A 19,418-nucleotide genomic window follows, 5' to 3' on the forward strand; every position below is an offset into this window, starting at 1 on the left:
ATAACGTCATATCACTGGCTAACGTTAGCTAGATTGCTAGCGAGTTGCTAACGTTAGCATAGCCATAGCTCCCGCGGTCTGAACCCATTGTTCTGTAGCTTGGCTTTGACATTGTCTGTATGTGTGATTAGTCTTTCCCTTTACTATGTTTAGTGTCTCCACACTGTGTAAATATGAAGGTAGGCCTATGTGTGTTGCTATTTTGATCCCCCCATGTTCCGTAACGTTATATACTGTTTAGCTTTGCTAGCTGTAGGCAAGACTAATGTGAATTTATGGATGAATATTATTTGGTGCTCTTATTGTGTATAAATTGTAGATGAGTGTTGCCGTTCTTATAGTGAGCCATGCTCTGAAAACGTGTCCTCTGTAATGTCTATTTGACAGATGGAGTAAAACAACAAAAACATCAGCCCTTGTAAGTGTCATTCTTATCAAGTGTGCTACACTAGGTGTCAACATGCCAGGTGTAAGACCGCCAAAGATGCTATTACTGTACCGCTGTCCCGTTTTGCTTGGACAGCGCTGTCACCCTGTAAGGTTAATAAACATCTCATTTCCAGGGGCTCGAATCTTCCATTTCTACCAGGCACTGTATAGCCTACTTTCTTTACATTTTCATCAGGTTGGCTAACTTCTGATGCGAGGGGTGTTCAGTGGTATTCGGGGTCAGAGGGGGAATGATGGCGTTGCATAAATACGGATGCCGGCACGTTGTACAGATTGCGTTTACACCTAGCTAAGATCCGAACACAATGCGAGCCAGACTACCTCCAGATGTGGTCAGGCAGATCCGACCACATTCCGATCATGATGCATTTACACCTCACATTAACGCGCAATTTTCCTTACAACGTCCACATTACTGCTGGTGCTGCACCAACCCACCTGTCAATCTCCCGCTCCATCCTACCCTCACTCGTGATCAAGACCCCGAGATACTTGAACTCCTTCACTTGAGGCAACAACTCATCCCCAACCCGGAGGGAGCAATCCACCATTTTCCGGTAGAGAACCATGGCCTCAGACTTGGAGGTGCTGACTCTCATCCCGGCCATTTCACACTCAGCTGCAAACCGCCCTAGTGCGGGCCAGAGGTCTTGTTCTGATGAAGCCAACAAAACCACATCATCTGCGAAGAGCAGAAATCCAATTCTGAGGTTCCCAAAACAGACACATTTCTCACCTTGGCTGGGCCTTGAGACCCTGCCCATGAATATCACAAACAGAATCGGACACAAGGGACAACCTTGGCGGAGTCAGACACCCACCGAAAATGTGTTTGACTTTGTGCCGAGAATGCGGACACAGCTCTCACTTTGGTTATACAAGGACCATGTATATATATATATATATATATATATATATATACATATATACATACACACACACACACACACACACACACACATACATATATACACTACAAACATCCTTTGATGGTCTGGCAGCCTTCACAGGGTGTCTCCCTGCCTGCCGCCCAATGACTGCTGGGATAGGCTGGATGGATGGATAGCGTGTCCGGATACAGACTGCATTTTAATACCAGGTGTAAATGGGGTCTCCGAGACAACAAAGGACTTCTTTGACTATTGTAAGGGACCGGGCTGGTAGGCAAGAGGAATCGCAGGTAGTTTTTTTTTTTTATCTTCAAAAAAGGGGTTTTTATCTGTCCAAAAACAATTCCCCACAGACAACAAAAAGCTCTGGGCCCATAAAAGAGGTCAACAAAACAGAACTTTTTATGCCAAATTAAGAAACTGAACACAACAAACTCAACATACCAAACTGATCTGGCAAACTGAACACAATGGGGAATATATATATATATATATATATACTGGGTGGTCAGACCATTTTGAAACAAAAGGAGTAACACATAAACAACACTACCAATTAAACTACAAATAACAAAAAAAAACCAGGAAAATTCTTCAAAAAGTTAACTCATTTAAATAGTAGCCAAAGCAAAAGAACCAAAACTTAACATATTCTAAATAAAATAAAAAAGCAACATCTAAATCAAGAATACTAGTTCCCCCCTATGATGTGGTGGGTAGCTGGTAGAGCCCAACTGGCCCCCCTGTATTTAATAGCTCTGCTCTGTGGAGCATGTCTTTTGCTCAGGCCTGGCAAGATGTCCTCCAGCAGTGGCACCCCCAGCACTGGTAACCCAAGAACCAAGAACCAGAACAACTCCAAACTAAAGATAAACCAGAGTGTTGACTGTACAAAAGTTAACGAAATGTGTGAACTAAGAAACAGAACCAACGTCCTGTCAAAACTGCTGAATAAAGTACAAGTATGATGTATGAAAGAAAACCTATGTCATGTCATTCATTTGTTTGTGATATGAAATGTGATGGGCCTAAAATAAACTAAATTAGGGCAAAATGAACTACAAATGTGTGGCTGCGAGTACAGCCATCACACTATACATAATGGATATAATGGTTTGTTAAGAGACATGGTAAAGTCACACAAGGTCAGAGTAACAGTATGCATTCGTATTTAAATAAGTAGCTTGGATACAGGGAGGTCTGTTAGCATAGGTGGAGGGTGTAGAAGGCCCAGGGCTCAGGCACGTAGATGACCCCAGGGTACTTCCTTCTCAAAATGCTGTCATTCCACAGGCAAACCACCCAGACCACCACCAGGCCCAGAGCCACTGAAAAACTACAACCAAATCAGGACAAGGTAATTTCGATGTTATATAGACAGAAACCAGTTTAAGATGTGAGACCAGGTCATCTATGTGTGTCTGTGTATGTGTTCTTGTATGTTTGGGTATATCTGTGTGTATATGTGTACCTGTAGAGCAGGAAGAGGCCGTTGCCATCAGGAACCAGGCCCTTCCTCCGCTGATGCAGCACAGTGGCTGCCATGGCAAAGAAGGTGAAGACGAAGAGGATGAAAATCTGCCCCTCTGTGATCAGGTACCTGTCAGATGTTAACAAAAGCTCATGTAAGCAGATGATCAAAAAGCATCACTGCTCCACCTGACATCTCAACCCACAAACCAGCAGGTTCAAGTCCACTCAAGGCAGCTCTTCCGGGATTTGTTTTGAATAGTGCAGTCACTGAACCACATAATTACTCCAAAATGGATCTGACTTTGTTAGCATCTCATTAGATTTAAGTTCCTGAATTCTAATTGAGGTATCATACGCAAATTGCCATGACCGTTAATTTCAGTTACCAAGTGGTCACAGCAATTTGCATATGAAACCGGTGTTAGATTACCTGTTTAGGTAGTTATGTAGCTGTACTGTTTGCAAGGTTGGGGATACCTGCACTAAGCTGAGACCAACGAAGTCACTTAGCTGAGTAATGATACATTTATCCCGTTAAACTTTGTGTCCAGATGACCCGATTCAGATTTCTGGGATTTCCACAACTGGATTATTGAGCATGCATCAAGACATCCATCATATGAAGACTTTTGAATGCCTTGTGCTTTCACACCTCAAGTCCATCCCCACTCCTCTCTTGGATCCGCTACAGTTCACATACGGAGCCAACAGGTCCACAGATGACATGGCTGTCATCAACATGGCTGTCCAATCCATCCTGCTTCACTTGGACTCTCCTGGTACCTATTCCAGGATCCTGTTTGTGGACTTTAGCTCTGCGTTCAACACAATCAGCCCTGCTGTCCTCCAGGATAGACTCTCCCAGCTCCACATGCTCCACTCCACCTACAGGTGGATCACTGACTTCCTGACTGACAGGAGTCAGCATGAGAAGATGGGGAAGCATGTCTTGAGGCCTTGGTCTATCAGCACCGGTGCCCCCAAAGGTTGCGTCCTGTCCCTGTGGCTCTTCTCACTCTACACACCAATGGCTGCACCTCCAGACATCTGTCAAGCTCCTGAAGTTTGCAGACAACACCACTGTCATCGGAGTCATCTCTGAGGGTGACAAGTTTGTTTACAGATGGGAGGTGGACCACCTGGCTTCCTGGTGCAACCAGAACCTGGAGCAAAAACCCCTGAAGACAGTGGAGAGGGTAGTGGACTTCGGGAGAATCCCCCACCCACCCCACCCTATGTTTCAGTTTCCTGGGCACCACCATCGTGCAGGACCTCAAGTGGGAGAAAGCTTTGTGAGAGCTTGGTGCTAAACATCAGCTCCCTCATCAACAGAGGATGTACTTCCTCTGGCAGCTGAAAAAATTCAACCTGCCACAGACAATGATGGTGAATTTCTACATCTCCATCATTGAGTCCATTCTAACCTGAAGTTCGGTCGGGGTGCCTGTTCAAGGGGGAGGGGGAACTGGGGGGAATAGCGTGATCCTCCCATGCGCTACATCCCCCTGGTGAAACTCCTCACTGTCAGGTGAAAAGAAGCGGCTGGCGACTCCACATGTATCGGAGGAGGTATGTGGTAGTATGCAGCCCTCCCCGGATCGGCAGAGGAGGTGGAGCGGCGACCGGGACGGCTTGGAAGAGTGGAGTAATTGGCCAAGTACAATTTGGAGAAAAAGGGGGGAAATTCCCCCTTTCCCCCCAAAATAGAAAAAAAGTTACCTTTCTTCATTCTGTAACCGGACTGACAGAGGATAGCAATGGGGAAAGGTCAATGTATTTTTTTTTTAATGACAATTCGCAACCAGTAGTTTAAAGACGTCAGACTTGGCGGTCTTGAAGAAAATTTCCACTCCAATACAGAACGTTAAAACGCCTTTAACAGGGCGTGGCTGTGGGGAAAGAATAGAAACCACACACCAACACATTTCAGCTTTGTGACTTTCACCTTTTTAGACGTTATTCTTTGACTCAGAAGAGTGGCTGATTCTCTTTAACAGAAATGTCCCAACGCTTTCATTTGTTCCAGCACTTCTTTTTACTTTTTCTTTTCAACTACTCGATAAACTGCATTCCATTGCCCAGCAGGAGCCGTTTCATAACTGTCTCTGACTCTTTACAAGCCACTGTAATAACAACAACAACTACTACTACTACTACTACTACTACTACTACTTTCGGCTGCTCTTGGTAGGGGTCGCCACAACAGATCATCCATTTCCATTTCTTCCTGTCCTCTGCGTCTTTCTCTGTCACACCAGCCACCTGTATGTCCTCCCTCACCACATCCATAAACCTCCTCTTTGGCCTTCCTCTTTTCCTCTTGCCTGGCAGCTCCATATTCAGCATCCTTCTCCCAATATACCCAGCATCTCTCCTCCACACATGTCCAAACCATCTCAATCTTGCCTCTCTTGCTTTGTCTCCAAACCATCCAACCTGAGCTGTCCCTCTAATATAATATAATATAATATAATATAATATAATTATGCAATTATTATAAATAATCTAATATAAGTATACAATTATTATAATTATATTATATAATAACTGCTGGGATAGGCTCCAGCATCCCGCAACCCCAATTAGGATAGGCAGCTTGGATAATGGCTGGATGGATATATGTGTGTGTGTGTGTGTGTGTGTGTGTGTGTGTGTGTGTGTGTAATTAAATAATATAATTTAATATAAGCCACTGTAATAACTGAGCAGAAAAAAAAACAAAACACATGGACCAGAAAAACCATGCTAACCAGCAATAAGACTCAGTTGAACCATACCATCCTGTAGAACCACACTGACCAATAGTAGACAGCACTGGGAACCAGGAGGAGCCAGCTGTCTGGGGCATCCTTTCCTCCGTCAGATGGGTGAAACAGCCGCTGAAATAGAGGAACAGGATGAGGAAGAAAGGAACGTTCCTGGAGGAAAGAGAGAGAGAATGAGAATAATCTAACTACCGACATTGCCCCTGCCACCCAATACCATTCATCCACTAATTCCCAGGTGCTCCACTGTGGTTGTACTGAGCAGCCGCCACCCACTGACAGTAACATGCTGTGGTTGCACAGGAGACCTTCCAGTGTCTCAAAATAAAATGTTTTGGCTTTTTTAGCGGCTGACGGTAGATGTCTGTGGTTGTACATGTTCACTGTCAGAGGTCAATGGGGGGAGAGGCTGGAACTATACTGGTCAGGTACTATGTGATTTACAATTAGATGTCTTCTTACCACATGGAATGGCCGAGGGTCTTCTCATAGTAGTGCAGGAGTTCAAATGAGTCAATCTGTCAAACAGCATGTTAAAGAACAAGTGTTGAAGAATTATCACAATCACAAGAATCATGCAGTCATCCACATATATAAAATTACTAATTTTAAGGGGGATTATGTAAGCTTTTCCCCTTAGTCCTACCTGAAGACATGGTGGAGCAATAAGCCCATTTATTCGTTTCCTGTTTGATTTGTTGTTATGTGATTTGTTGTTTTTTTCCCCCGATTTGAACACAGATCCATAGTTCAAACTCTTACCAGAACTCAGAAAAGGCCAAAGTTAACTACACATCCAGGAAGGACATTTCATGTATTACAACATAAAAAGTAGGTGGTCTTGGTGCAGACAGAGAGTGTAGATATAGTATGGAGATTAATATCAGGGTATCAATGTACAGAGATAGTTGAGGGAAAATTAACTATTTGTGCACTGATAATTTTGCTGGGTGGTCAATACGATCAGTTGTCCACTTTAAGTAAAGAAACTTGCTTCTGGCTCTCTTGTTTGACGGAGGAACAGTTTTAGCCTTGTCTACTGTTAGCATATGAGTGGTTACAGTCATCGTGACATGACACTCAACAGCAAAATAAAATGGTGATACTTCCTCCCTTGCTGCTCAAGCGGCTACAACAGGTTTTGATTTAGTTTTAATTTTAGATCTCCTTTTCTCCCGATTCAGCACAAACCAGAGAGGCAGGTTTGAGGTTCTTGAGCACTGGATTTTCTCTGATGGACAGATGGAACTGGTGGCCAATCAGTAGGAGCCGCTGATTGATGGAGTTTCCCACCAGGTTGGATGCTGGCTCCCATTACAAAGGTGATGATGCAGAGGTAGACGGCTGGACAGGGCAGGGCATTGGGGCTGCGCTCATTCAACTATAATGGAGGGAAAACAGGTTTGGGCTTGAAAAGAAATACTCAGCATCAGCAAAATCTATAGAGCCATATCTTCCTAATCTATGGATCCAATTTGCTAAATTTTGGTAATTTTGTTAGCCAGAGAATTTTTCCTTATAATATTTTTATTGCATTTTTGCACTGGTTTATAAGACAAACAGAACAAAATATGGAATGAATAGTCTGTCAATGAAGGTCCAAATGTACAATTATTAAAAACTGGAGCATGAGTAGAGGGTCTGTGCAAACCAAAATGTTTCTGAACTGGGCTCAGATTTTTACTGACTGTGTAACTACTGAATTTGTACTGAAGGTAATGGGTAGTGGCAGTTGGGAGCAAATAACAGAGTGCAATGAAAAGGGGGCAGATAACTGTTCCACAAGGGCCCAAATAGGAGATTCATTATCTGGATTATGCAGCCAATATAGAATCTTCTGAAAATTACAAGCCCAGTAGTATTGTGTGAAGTTGGGGAGTGCAAGACCCCCCCCCCATATTTTTGGAAGCTGTAATACAGCCTTCCTAATTTACATCCTGTCTTTCCAAGGTGCTATTTGTACTTCCACTTGAGCCTGCCCTCTACTGTTGAGCAGTGTAAATAGCACCAACAAACCATGAAAAGGACGACAAATTTAATAGAAAGGTTGCAAATAGATGTCATAATTCCTGATGTTTGCCATTTATAAACTTCTCATTAGATATTGTTTGTTGCAATCGCTGCTTAAGTGCAAGTGTACGTAAAGTCTTATGGGGGGTGGGTCATCAACAACAAAAACATGAGCCGGCCCAGCTCCTTTTTTTTTGGATGCAGAAATCTGGGGAGTTGGGTTGGCACTAATTGTTAAGTTTGCTTAAATCAGACCATTCAGCAACCCCTTCTGATATAGTCATGTCATTCTTCAGGGAACCTGAAATATTACACACAAGACCTATCTCAAGCACGCTGAGTTTCCATTAGATGTTTGAAAGAAGCAGGGCTCAGTGTCTTTTCAGATGATCCTTCACCCCAACTTCACCACAATGCTACTTTTATGAATTACACGATTGTTACATTTCCCAGAACGAACCCAAATGCACACTCAAAGACAGGGTTGAGAACATGGACAAAGACATACAGACGAGGAGGATGAAAACCGGCAAGAAAGAGGTCAGGAAACAAACAAAGCTGAACAAAAGCACTGGGAAACGACACTAGAAAAAAACCCTGACTGTATTGTTTGACCACGGGTTACAGACAAAAGGAACTACCACTGTGCTTTAGACTAACATAGCTGGGATTGTGTTCACCTCTAGAACAGCAGTGCTGATATTATAGAACTAGTTGAAGTTACCTTGAGCAGTAAATATGGCGTGATGATGTTGTAAACCATATGAAGGTAGTCTTCAGCACAGGGCCTGTTCACAGGAAACCACTGCGCTGGGAGCAGGAGCTGGGAAGGGAAATATCATAATCAAAATTAATTGTAGATTGAGAATAGCTGTCTATCTATCTATCTATCTATCTATCAATCTATCTATCTATCTATCTATCTATCTATCTATCTATCTATCTATCTAAACTCCCTCCATTTATTTATTTATCCCTGCATCCATCTATCCTTCCATCCATTCCAAGTAGGCCTTTAATGCTGCTCTATATGTACTTCATAATTAAAATTTTGAATTATACAGCCTGATCAGAATGAAAAACCAAAACTGCAGACACATTTTATGTTTATGTCAACAAAACACTCATCTCATTACCTTGGCATGGGCCTGCCTACATCTAGGACCCAGTTGTGGAGGGTAAAGCTGAGCCAGAGGTCATAGTGGAACTGAGGTTTCAGGACAACCGACTCCCCCTTTCTGGGCCCAGGCCTAGTGGAGAGACAGATATATATATATATATATATATATATATATATATATATATATATATATATATATATATATATAAAACATGTTAGCATGCTATAAATAATAATAGTAATCATCATCATCATCATCATCATTACATTTATATAGCGCTTTTCTAGACATCCAAAGCACTTCACATTGAAGGACGTAACTCATCTCAACCACCACCAATGTGTCGCACCCACCTGGGTGATGCACGGTAGCCATTTTTGTACCAGAACACTCCCCACACATCAGCTTGAGGTGGCGAGGGAGGAATCATTAAGCCAATTACATGGGGGGATGATTAGGTGGCCAGATGGAGAGAGCCAGGTTGGGAATTTTGCCAGGACACCGGGGAACCCCCTACTCTTTGCAATAAGTGCCATGGGATCTTTAAAGACTAGAGTGAGTCAGGACCTCTGTTTAATGTCTCACCCGAAAGACAGAAAAAAAGAATAAAGGACAGAGAGAGACCATAATCATCATCATCGCGGTCACTCAGGGTCGAGCACTGTCCTCCTTCTAGGTCCTTGTGGGTATATCTGCGGGAGAACACCTGCACGTGACAGCTTTTCATGTGGAGAGGCTGATGCGCCTGCAGCTACCACATGATCCTTGGCAGGGGGTGGCCAGAATCCAATGGCATGGAGAACCAAGATGATTGGGGACTACCCTCTGTTACAGCCTTCAGCCGCCTTCACTGCCATTGTGACCTGGGGACATCTTCCACACATTCCGCCATTGAGGTCTTTGTTGGATCATGCTTTGTCTGGAACCTCCCCCTTGACCTATTTGCTTTGGGTGACCCTCCCAGGAGCCAAGCTCCGGATAGCATAGCTCTTGGGATCATTGGTACACGCAAGCTTCTCCACCACGGCAAGGTGGTGATCCCAGGAGAAGAGAGTCCATAAACACAATATACGTTTCTTTAATCAATCCCCTTGGGGAAATTCATTTACTGCAAATTAACCCATCCTAACTGTGCTCTGTGTAGCTAGGAGCAGTGGGCAGCTGCAGCGCCCGAGGACCAACTCCAGTTCTTTTCCCATTGCCTTGGTCAAGAGCACAGACAGGAGTATAACCCCTAACATGCATGTTTTTTTGATGGTGGGGGAAACCGGAGCACCTGAAGAAAACCCACCACAGACACGGGGAGAACATGCAACTCCACACACAAAGGACCCGGGATGACCCCCAAGGTTGTACAACCCCGCTACCTCGCTACCATGCCGCCCATTATAGACAGATATGTGAGCATGGTGTTAAGATAATAAGTTAGTGTGTTACAAAGTGAGGAGAGATGTTGTTCGCATGTAACATGTTAGTTTATCTTGTGAAAAAGGACAGAGATTAAATACTACTGAAATATTAAAGAATGTTTTTCCTTAATAGAAGAAGAATTAACAGAGAAGGCCCTAGAGAGGAAAACATCGTCTACAAGGGAATGATTAAAGTGTGAAAATAACTAAGTGAGCAATTTCTTAACCAAAAACAAAGGAAGACAAAGCATATAATTCTTCATTGATTTAGACAAGCATGCTTGCAAGGATTAGTTAATAGGGTTGTTATTACATTAACTACTAGTTGTTGTACTTCATTATATTAATTTTTAAATTGAAGAGAAAATGCTGGTATGCCAGAAGACATCCTTCTAAAGCAGATAAAGTAAAGGATAAGTGGGTTTTACTCTTTGGACTAACTGCATTCAAACGCAGCGATTTTAGCCCCGGTAACAGAGTAGTTGGAAGTGTCTGATGAACATTTGGAAGTTGTGAACAGATGACATGTGGCCTGTGCTCCTATCCTTCATTTTTACACGTGACAGAAGTTGGCTAGGATTTTACATCTGATCAGGAAAACCACATCCAGGACAAAAAATAAAAATAAAAAATCAGCTCCAGTGATGCCATCTGTCTATCCTGGACCAGCATTTCGAAGCTGTCATATACGGTAGTCAAATGCTCTTGCGCATATACTGTGTGATATATGTTATACAGGAAAACGTAGAGGCTAGGTGACCTTGGGGAAGTTCGGGGAGTGTACATGAGTGTTGGTGTGTTGCCTGACGGTGATTCATTATAACTGACAAAAGCCAAATGAAGCCTCCATCACAATTATTTACCCAAGCCACAACCAAAACCAGTATGGCTGCTACTCCTATTGTAGTCTGAATTCAAATCCTCTTTCTACCCAGCAGTGTGTCTCATCTGACTGCCAGAACATAGCCAATGTTTTTCTTGAAGGAAGAAGATGTGCAAATAGCACACACTATTGTATCTTGACATTGAGAGATCATAACATAAACTGATTTCAGTTACAAAATAAAAGCGGAAAAGTTTGAGGAAATCTCTAAAAGTACATTTTTGATCATTTGTAGGTGTACAATGAATAGATCTGTGTTTGATATCACAGAGTAGTTAAGTGAATGAGGGTATAGGTTACTCTTGTGTTTGTACAGCCTTACTGCCGTTCATGTTCATTCCTAAACTGTTGTGTGTCAAACAAAAGCAGAACATGCTGACTTGTATGGCACATTCACGCACTGTGGTGGTGGACATGAAATACTTCAAAACAAAATCTGTTTGAAACAATATCAAACAAAGAAGTTTGTTTTGTTAGAGAGGAATGGAACCTTACTAACTAATAGTGTCCCCCTGACCCCCCCCAACCCACATGTCAATCCTGGGACTCTTCAATAAGTGCTGTCCTCATGACTCAAAATTCAGTTCAAAACTTTTGCAGCCAGAAAGCACTGACTGTGGCTGCCTGCCGATTGGCCGAAGTGCCCGTGGGATGGATGGACGCCATTCTGAAAGACATCATCCAAATCTAATTGCTTCTGGTTTATCAGTCGCACATCCAGACGTCAAGCCATAGCACAGCTGTCTCATCAGCAGGTTAAATACATTTTTTCTGAGAGGGGAGCTGGCAGGGATGATCAAACAGCTGCTGACCATAATCACTATATGACCATATGGCATCACCACCAGCTACTGGCCTTATATTTCATAACACATTTCATAATACTTACACATACAGATAACTTGCTTTCTGTTCATCTGCAGTGCATGTATTGAAACTGAAAAATATAAAAATCAATATGACAAGTTATTACTACAATGTCATCAACAAGCACTGCAGGGGGAACTTTAAAACAAACAAGTCAAGTCAATTATATAGCCCCATATGACAAATTACAAATTTGCCTCAGAGGGCTTTACAGCAACACAACATCTTATCCTTAGACCCTCGCATTGGATAAGGAACAACTAGGTTTTGATAGCTTAGAGTCTATCTTTAGCTGCCATGGTCTGCCTATCTCCTGTAAGAACGACAACGCCCCCCCAGTTCAGGTCAGAATTATTCAGAAACTTCTGTTTCAACAACGGGACTAAACACCTGAAAACAACATTAAAATTGGCCCAGGCTAATGGAGAAGTCGAGTGACAAAATGCATCCTTGATGAAGAGGATCAGGATGGCTCAGTCAGAAGCACTCGATTGGAAACGTGAGCTTAGAGCGTATGTGACCGTGTACAGGAGCGTTGACCACGCCACAACAGGGAAGAGCCCAGCCGAGTTGCTCTTTAAACACAAAATGAAAGGAAAGCTGCCAGAGATCACGGAGTTACACGCAGACATGCTAGTGCGTGACAAAAGGGCAAATCCAAACTGTACGCAGATGAACGGCGATGAGCACAGTATTCAGAAGTGGACATAGGCGATACAGTTCTAATACATAAGGAAAAAATGGACAAGTTCACTACGCCTTTCAATGCGACGCCCCACAAAGTGATAAATAAGACAGGGAATCAAGTAGTTGTAGAATCTCCAGAGGGAGCACACTACTCTAGAAACACCACATTTGTTAAAAGATACTGGACCAGTGGACCAACAGAGTGACTCTGTGAGCAGGAGAAGACAAAGGGAAGAGAGGACAGTACAGTGGACTTTGATACATGTTACCACTGTGACACAGACAGTACCCACTGACACTAACACGCCAGACATGACCAACACAACCAGACCTCAAAGGGATAAAAGACCACCCACTAGGATGTCTGATTACGTCACAACCTAATATGTGTATTACGTCACAACCTAATCTGTGCATAAACTATATGAGTGATGTTGATGTGCAGACAATAGTTGATGTTAAAACATGTTTAAGCACTAGTTGTTTGGAAAGACAAGTTTGTCAGATGTTTGTGAGCATTTTTTATTGTTGTTGCAATGCCACTGTTGACAACTGTTTTGTAAATTGTAAATTTGTTTCCAAGGAAAAGGGGGATGTCATGTATTGGTTAGTTGTTTGACACCTGTCAGTATCCATAGGGAGGATGTCATGAGAAAATGCATTGTGCGCCGGCCGGGATGTAATTGCAGCCGTTCTATGTGCTTTTATTTGAAATACTTGCCTTTATTTTGACATTCTCAAAACCGGAAGTAAGTTCACACAAGGACTGAGAAGCGCCTGTAGTAGTACTGTAATCTTGCTAGTTCGTTTTTGTTTTTTGGTCACTCCATGCTTTGTAGTTTTTCACTACAGTTACATATGAAAGACTGCATGTAAGATTGAAGAAAAGTGTATGTTCAAGCATCGTATTTGGACTGAGAAGATTGCCTGGGAGGAATAGCCAAGATAACTCTGCCGTTGGTTGAGAAGCAGGCTAAAGTGGTTAGCATTAGCCTATGTTTTCTTTATCTGTATTAGCTGCAGTGCTAAGCAGCGCTATTTTCCTAATGATTGTACAAGCTGATGTTTTTTCTTCGTCTGTCTGCACTTTTAGTTCTACGGTGTAAATAAAACCAGTAAAAAGAACTGGAGTCTCGCATCCAATCAATGAGCGGCATACGGGATAAAAGCAAAGAGTTGGATACTGTGCCACGAGTTTCTATTTAATTGGTCTAATTTAATGTATTACGACAGACAGACACAACAAACGGGTACCGCGAAAATAGGGGGACAGACAGACAGACTCCTTCCATTTTAGTTAGATTATTATTATTACTCCGAGGAATTTTTAACTGTATATTGTAAATATATCAAAGAATAATGAGTCCCTAAACGTCCCTACTAAACATCCCTCTCAGGCCGTCTATGAGTGAGTGAGTGACCACCATTTGAAACGCACAGCCCACGGCGGTAGTTGCGCGGTGCCGTGGGAAAAAATATATTTTTTAAATGTAATCCCAAAAATAATCCCCGGTTTTTAAAATTGTATCGTAATCTGATTACATCTTCCATAACCGGAAGCGGCCATCTTCCCACACCTTTGCAGCCGCCTGACCCAGTACCGATGTGGGAAGCGGTGTGGGAAGATGGCGGCGTGAATTCACATTTGCGGCAAACGCACCCAGTACCGTCCATGCAGTGTCTTTGTCCACGTCTGTGTTAAGTTTTGTCATCGTTCGATGGCTGGGAGAGCTGGCGCTGGATCGGCTGAGAGAGCTTGGTCTGCTGCATCCTGTGGGCCCAGGGACCACGGCCTTGCCCGGAGCTGCGCCCGAGGAGGTAATACGGTCTGACAGGACGCGGAAGCGGGGCAGGCTAAGCTAACTGCTAGCCCATACAGACCGGCAGTTCCGATAAAACCGAGGGCGGTCTGGCGGCGGCCTCACCTGGCGTTGACTGTGGTGTTTTTGATGTCGTCGTGTGGATTGCGGGGAGGTGTGTCGAGGGTGTCTGGCTGGGAGAGCTTGGTCTGCTTCGACCGGTGGGCCCGGGGACCACGGCCCCAGCCTGGAGCTGCACCCGAGGAGGAAACGCTGAGGGTGCTTTGACAGGACGCGGTAGCGGGGCAGGCTAATCGAACTGGTAGCCCGTGCAGACCGGCGGTTCCGACAGTCATCCTGGCTGGTGTTCGTTCCCTTGGACAGCGTTAGTGTGGGAGTGCAGGAATGAGGAGACGGAGAGATCGAGTCGAGTCAATCCCGTTTACTCGCCACACAAAACAACACCGATACAGCGCAACCTCTCGTGGCAGCCAGCTAACCGCTAGGCTGCTGCCAACATGGCTCCACCCCGGAAACTCTAGACAGTGCCTACGTCAGCACTCTGAATGTCAGCCTTAAAGGAGCCGCAGCCCCTGGTGAATCTACCCTCATTTGTGTATCGCCACATTAGTTTGGATATGTGTGTTCTTTCAGTTTTTGGATGTTTTTGTCTTTGTGTTGCACTGCTGTGAGCTGGGGGAAACGGCATTTCGTTTCATGAAAGAACAAATTAAAGTGTTCCTAATTACTGATAACTGTACTTTTTTGTATGCTGATTTCGTTACTCCCTAAGCCTGTTCTTGCCTCAGTTCCATGGCCGCTTTTACTACCAGCCAAATACAAAACAAAACAAAACAAAACAAAACAAACAAACAAAAACTCTAGGAAAGTTGTTTAACTGACACGGTTACAGCCAAAATGTTGCACTTTTCCCCGGGCGCTGCAGCTGCCCACTGCTGCTATAAAATGGGGTGGGTTGAATGCCGAGAACACACATACAATACGTTATAGGAATACAGAGTCAAATAAAGTGGCTTTCATTTCATTCAGAATTTGCCGGCAGTCACCTGGTCATTATCATAACTCATCACTTTGGTGACAAGCTTCTTATATCAGGTCTAGACATCTTTGAGGACTCTCTATATGATAGGTATTGTAGTAATGAAATTACGACAAATAAGTGATCATTTTTACTTTGCCTTTACCATTATTTGGGTCTGAAAGCTCAACTCAAACATTGTACCTCGGTCAGCTTTTCTGGCTCAATGCCAGTTTTGTTTTTGAACAAAAACCTAGTTGTTAGTAAACAATTATTGTTCTAATCCGCAATCTGTAGGCATAATAGGTAGGCCCAGTGCAGAAAAGTTAACGAGGAATATGTGCAAGAACAAAGGCAAACTGTTTTTCATATATTCAGCTAATCTATTTGGTACATGTGGACTGAATGTAAATAGTTGGTGAACAACTCTAAGTATTTTTTCTTTATCACTTTCTGAGACTGTAAATCATGAATATCAGCATGAAGAATCACCACTGACAGAACGTACTAAAATTTTATGACCATTGGATAACTTCATTTTCAGTGCTAAAATATACTCTATGTCAGTGACAGTACAACTATAGCTTATGTTAACATACAGATGTACATATTATCACAGTATGCATTCTTTTAAGCACATCTTTGTGAGAAGTTGTCAGGTGTATTGCCTTAGATTAACTTGGTGTGTCAGAAATGAGAAAATCTAATTCAAGAGAGGAGGATGTGTGCAGCTTTTAAGAGCGCTGAATATAAAAGCTCATTTCTCAAACCTGGACATAAAGGCTGCCGCATGCAGAGCCGAGTTCTGCCGCTTCCTGACCGATGCCTGCATCGTTCACGCCTCAAAGCCTGCTGTCTGCTGGCCTGATACAAGCTGTCAGTAGTCCAAATGCTACACTGCCTTCAGACCAACCTCTCTGTCTGTAATCCTACTAACCTAAGCAATGCTGTCGTCCTGCAGAGCACTGTGCAGGTCTATACACAATGTCCTCATGGGGTTAAAGAAGTTTAGCTCCAGTTATCTCACTACCACACTGTATAAATAGCCCTGCTGGACTGTCTTTAGGCTTTTAGGTCCAACAGTGATGTAAACATTTGGAAGATAACCAAATGGATGTGGAAATTTTCATCTAGTTTTTTTTCTCCTCCTCTGAAACATTTCTGTCTCTCACCAGCATTGTGCGGTGTTCTGCTGTTGTCTAGCTAACATATGTAATCCTTGTGTCATTTGGTCCTCTCCACTTGCTGGTGTTGTTTGTGTTGAAGAACATGCCAGTTCCTGGTGGTCCCAATGTTGAAACACAACATCATAAACAGCGAAGGTAAGCGACAATCAACTATCTGCATAAAGGGTGAACTATGATGCAGGGGGTTTAGTTGCCTAGAGATAAACCCATAATCTGTCTCTACCCCCTCCCCTTTTAATAAATGACAATAATCTGGTAATCTGGTTGGGCATGGTTGGAATCTGATACTCCAACTGATATTTGCTCAGATAAAAACAGTAGCCATGAATAAACTGCCTGTGGCTAACTGTAAGATGTATTTCAAATCACAGAGAGAAGACAGCAGAAGCAAGTCTACAAAATCTGACTGACAGTTGCTGAGAGATCAATGTACAGTTGATATGGTGAAGATGAGTCATAAGATCCATATCAGTTATGTTTCACTACTGTTGGATGTTTGTGAAAAACGTAGAAGCACCATTAAAACATGATGGTCAAAGGAAGACCCAGAAACCAATGACTAAATTTGTAAAGCTGCTAAGGCAGCTTTCTCAGAGATGGATATGATTACACTGAGTTCTTCACCTGGACATCTGTCTGCTTAAGCGTATCCAATACACAGGAGTCACGCGAGTACTCTGTAATCCGGGAAGCAGGGAACTTGTTTAGCATGCGGTTGCTATTGAGAAATAATTAAAAATAGTTTAATATCCTAACTGGTGGAGACGACAGTAGCTTTTGTCACCAAGTAACACCGGGGATATAGACATAGGCAGAGAGAGAGAGAGAGAGAGAGAGAGAGAGAGAGAGAAAGAGAGAGAGAGAGAGAGAGAGAGAGAGAGAGAGAGAGAGAGAGAGAGAGAGAGAGAGAGAGAGAGAGAGAGTGTCCTGGTCAGTAAAAATTACTGAACTACTTACTGCATGACTTTCAGTTGAACACAAAAGTAACATATGACAAAAAACTTTTCAAACTTTTTTTTTAATTAACTGCCAGAATGCATCCAATAAGAGACAAACAGACAGACAGAAACTGAAAGTAAAACTCACACACTCCTACGCAGACCTCTGTGTTAGAGTCATAGTTCCAATGGACTAGTAAAACATAACTTTCCTACTTTCACAGAAATGTTAATTTTAAGTCAGGCCTTGTGAAGAACCTTCAAACTCAAAACTTGCTCTGATTGGTTTATTGTTTGTATTTTAATTTATTTTTTGTAATTCGTAAAATTATTTAATTTAAACCTTCGCACAGCTTTCTCTTGTTATTTGAGTTTAGAATATATATTGTGAATTAAGTATTTAGAGCAACCGCGTAGTTTGTGCGAAATTCTGAGAGTGAGGTGACCAATTCTACCAATTCTGCCTACAGGCAAGAAATATGTCACCTGACGAATAGGTAATATTTTTTACCTCAGTTTTATCCTCGTCATCATTGCTATAATTTTAACGTCACTGTACAGATCCAGTGCAAACAAATTACTAAACATTGTACAATATCTGGTTTAAAATAATGTACTATACACACACCTCCTGCAAGTGCGGAACGATTATTTCCTAGCGAAGAGGTCGAGTCGGAGTTCTTTTTCCGTTGAACACTAACTTCCGGCAAGTCACTGAATAGCAAAGGTGAAAGTGGTATGTTTTTGCTTAGACAACATTTCAGGTTTAGGGCTTCCTTCGTACGAATAACACCGGCTGCGTATTTAAGGACGAACCAAAATGGTGACGCTCTTTTCAATTTTATATTATTTTGAATTAAAACTGCCAGCTTGTTTGTTTACTAACATTAGCTCGTTAACGATAGCTGAGTGAAGCTAACAGTTAGCTCGCTCAGCTGATATTTGGCTGACGTTATCTGTAGATTGACGACAGGCTACAACCTAGATGAGACGTATCGGAAAGTAAACTTTCCTAAAAAGTGTGCGTATCGTTTCCTGGTTGCGTTTACTTGGAATAAGGGACGTTTTAATGTGAGTGCTGGTGATCCCCTCAGTATTTTAATGGGAGGCGGGTTGCTGTGGTGTTCATATCGTGGGCGTCACTTGCGAAGAAAGCGGAGGTACTGGCTACCTGTTGGGCCCAAATGGAGTCCCTGGCTGGGTACGTCTACAAAGCGGCCAGTGAGGGCCGAGTCTTGACGTTGGCTGCACTGCTGCTCAATCACTCCGAGGCAGAGACCCAGTATTTGCTCAGCTTTGTCACTCACCTCGCTGGCCAAAGGTCCACTCCTCTCATCATTGCAGCGAGAAACGGACATGACAAAGTTGTCCGGTTGCTTCTGGACCACTACAGGGTGGATACCGAACAGACCGGCACAGTGCGTTTCGATGGGTTAGTGTCGCCACATTCACACTTAACTTCATGCTGTTAGCCAAAAATGAATTATTGTTCCTACTGTACCTATCATAACTTGCTAACTACTGCCTGTCCTTCAGGTATGTTATAGACGGGGCCACAGCCTTGTGGTGTGCAGCTGGAGCAGGACACTTTGAGGTGGTGCGCTTGCTAGTGAGTCACCATGCCAATGTCAACCACACCACCATCACCAACTCCACTCCCCTCAGGGCAGCCTGCTTTGATGGACGCCTAGACATTGTCCGCTACCTGGTGGAGAATAATGCAGACATCAGCATCACCAATAAGTACAACAACACTTGCCTGATGATTGCCGCCTACAAGGGCCACACGGATGTGGTGAGTTTCCTACTGGAGCAAGGGGCAGACCCTAATGCCAAGGCCCACTGTGGAGCCACAGCCCTGCACTTTGCAGCAGAGGCGGGCCACCTAGATATTGTGAAG

The 19,418-nt window shown here is 43.2% G+C and overlaps 1 protein-coding gene and 1 pseudogene across 1 annotated transcript; one reads left to right on the plus strand and one right to left on the minus strand.

Annotated features, from left to right (window-relative positions):
* Positions 1-2,543: 2,543 nt before the first annotated feature.
* LOC130133984 (ceroid-lipofuscinosis neuronal protein 6 homolog) lies at positions 2,544-16,225 on the minus strand (annotated as a pseudogene).
* A 2,650-nt stretch (positions 16,226-18,875) lies between these two features.
* LOC130133985 (protein fem-1 homolog B-like) lies at positions 18,876-19,412 on the plus strand (the record flags this gene model as incomplete). Its single annotated transcript, XM_056302130.1, has 2 exons — positions 18,876-18,950; positions 19,066-19,412. Coding segments are annotated over exons 1-2 (351 nt in total), but the record flags the coding sequence as incomplete, so codon positions are not given.
* Positions 19,413-19,418: the final 6 nt, after the last annotated feature.

Source organism: Lampris incognitus, unplaced genomic scaffold (assembly GCF_029633865.1).
Source record: "Lampris incognitus isolate fLamInc1 unplaced genomic scaffold, fLamInc1.hap2 scaffold_573, whole genome shotgun sequence".
NCBI classification, from domain to species: domain Eukaryota; kingdom Metazoa; phylum Chordata; class Actinopteri; order Lampriformes; family Lampridae; genus Lampris; species Lampris incognitus.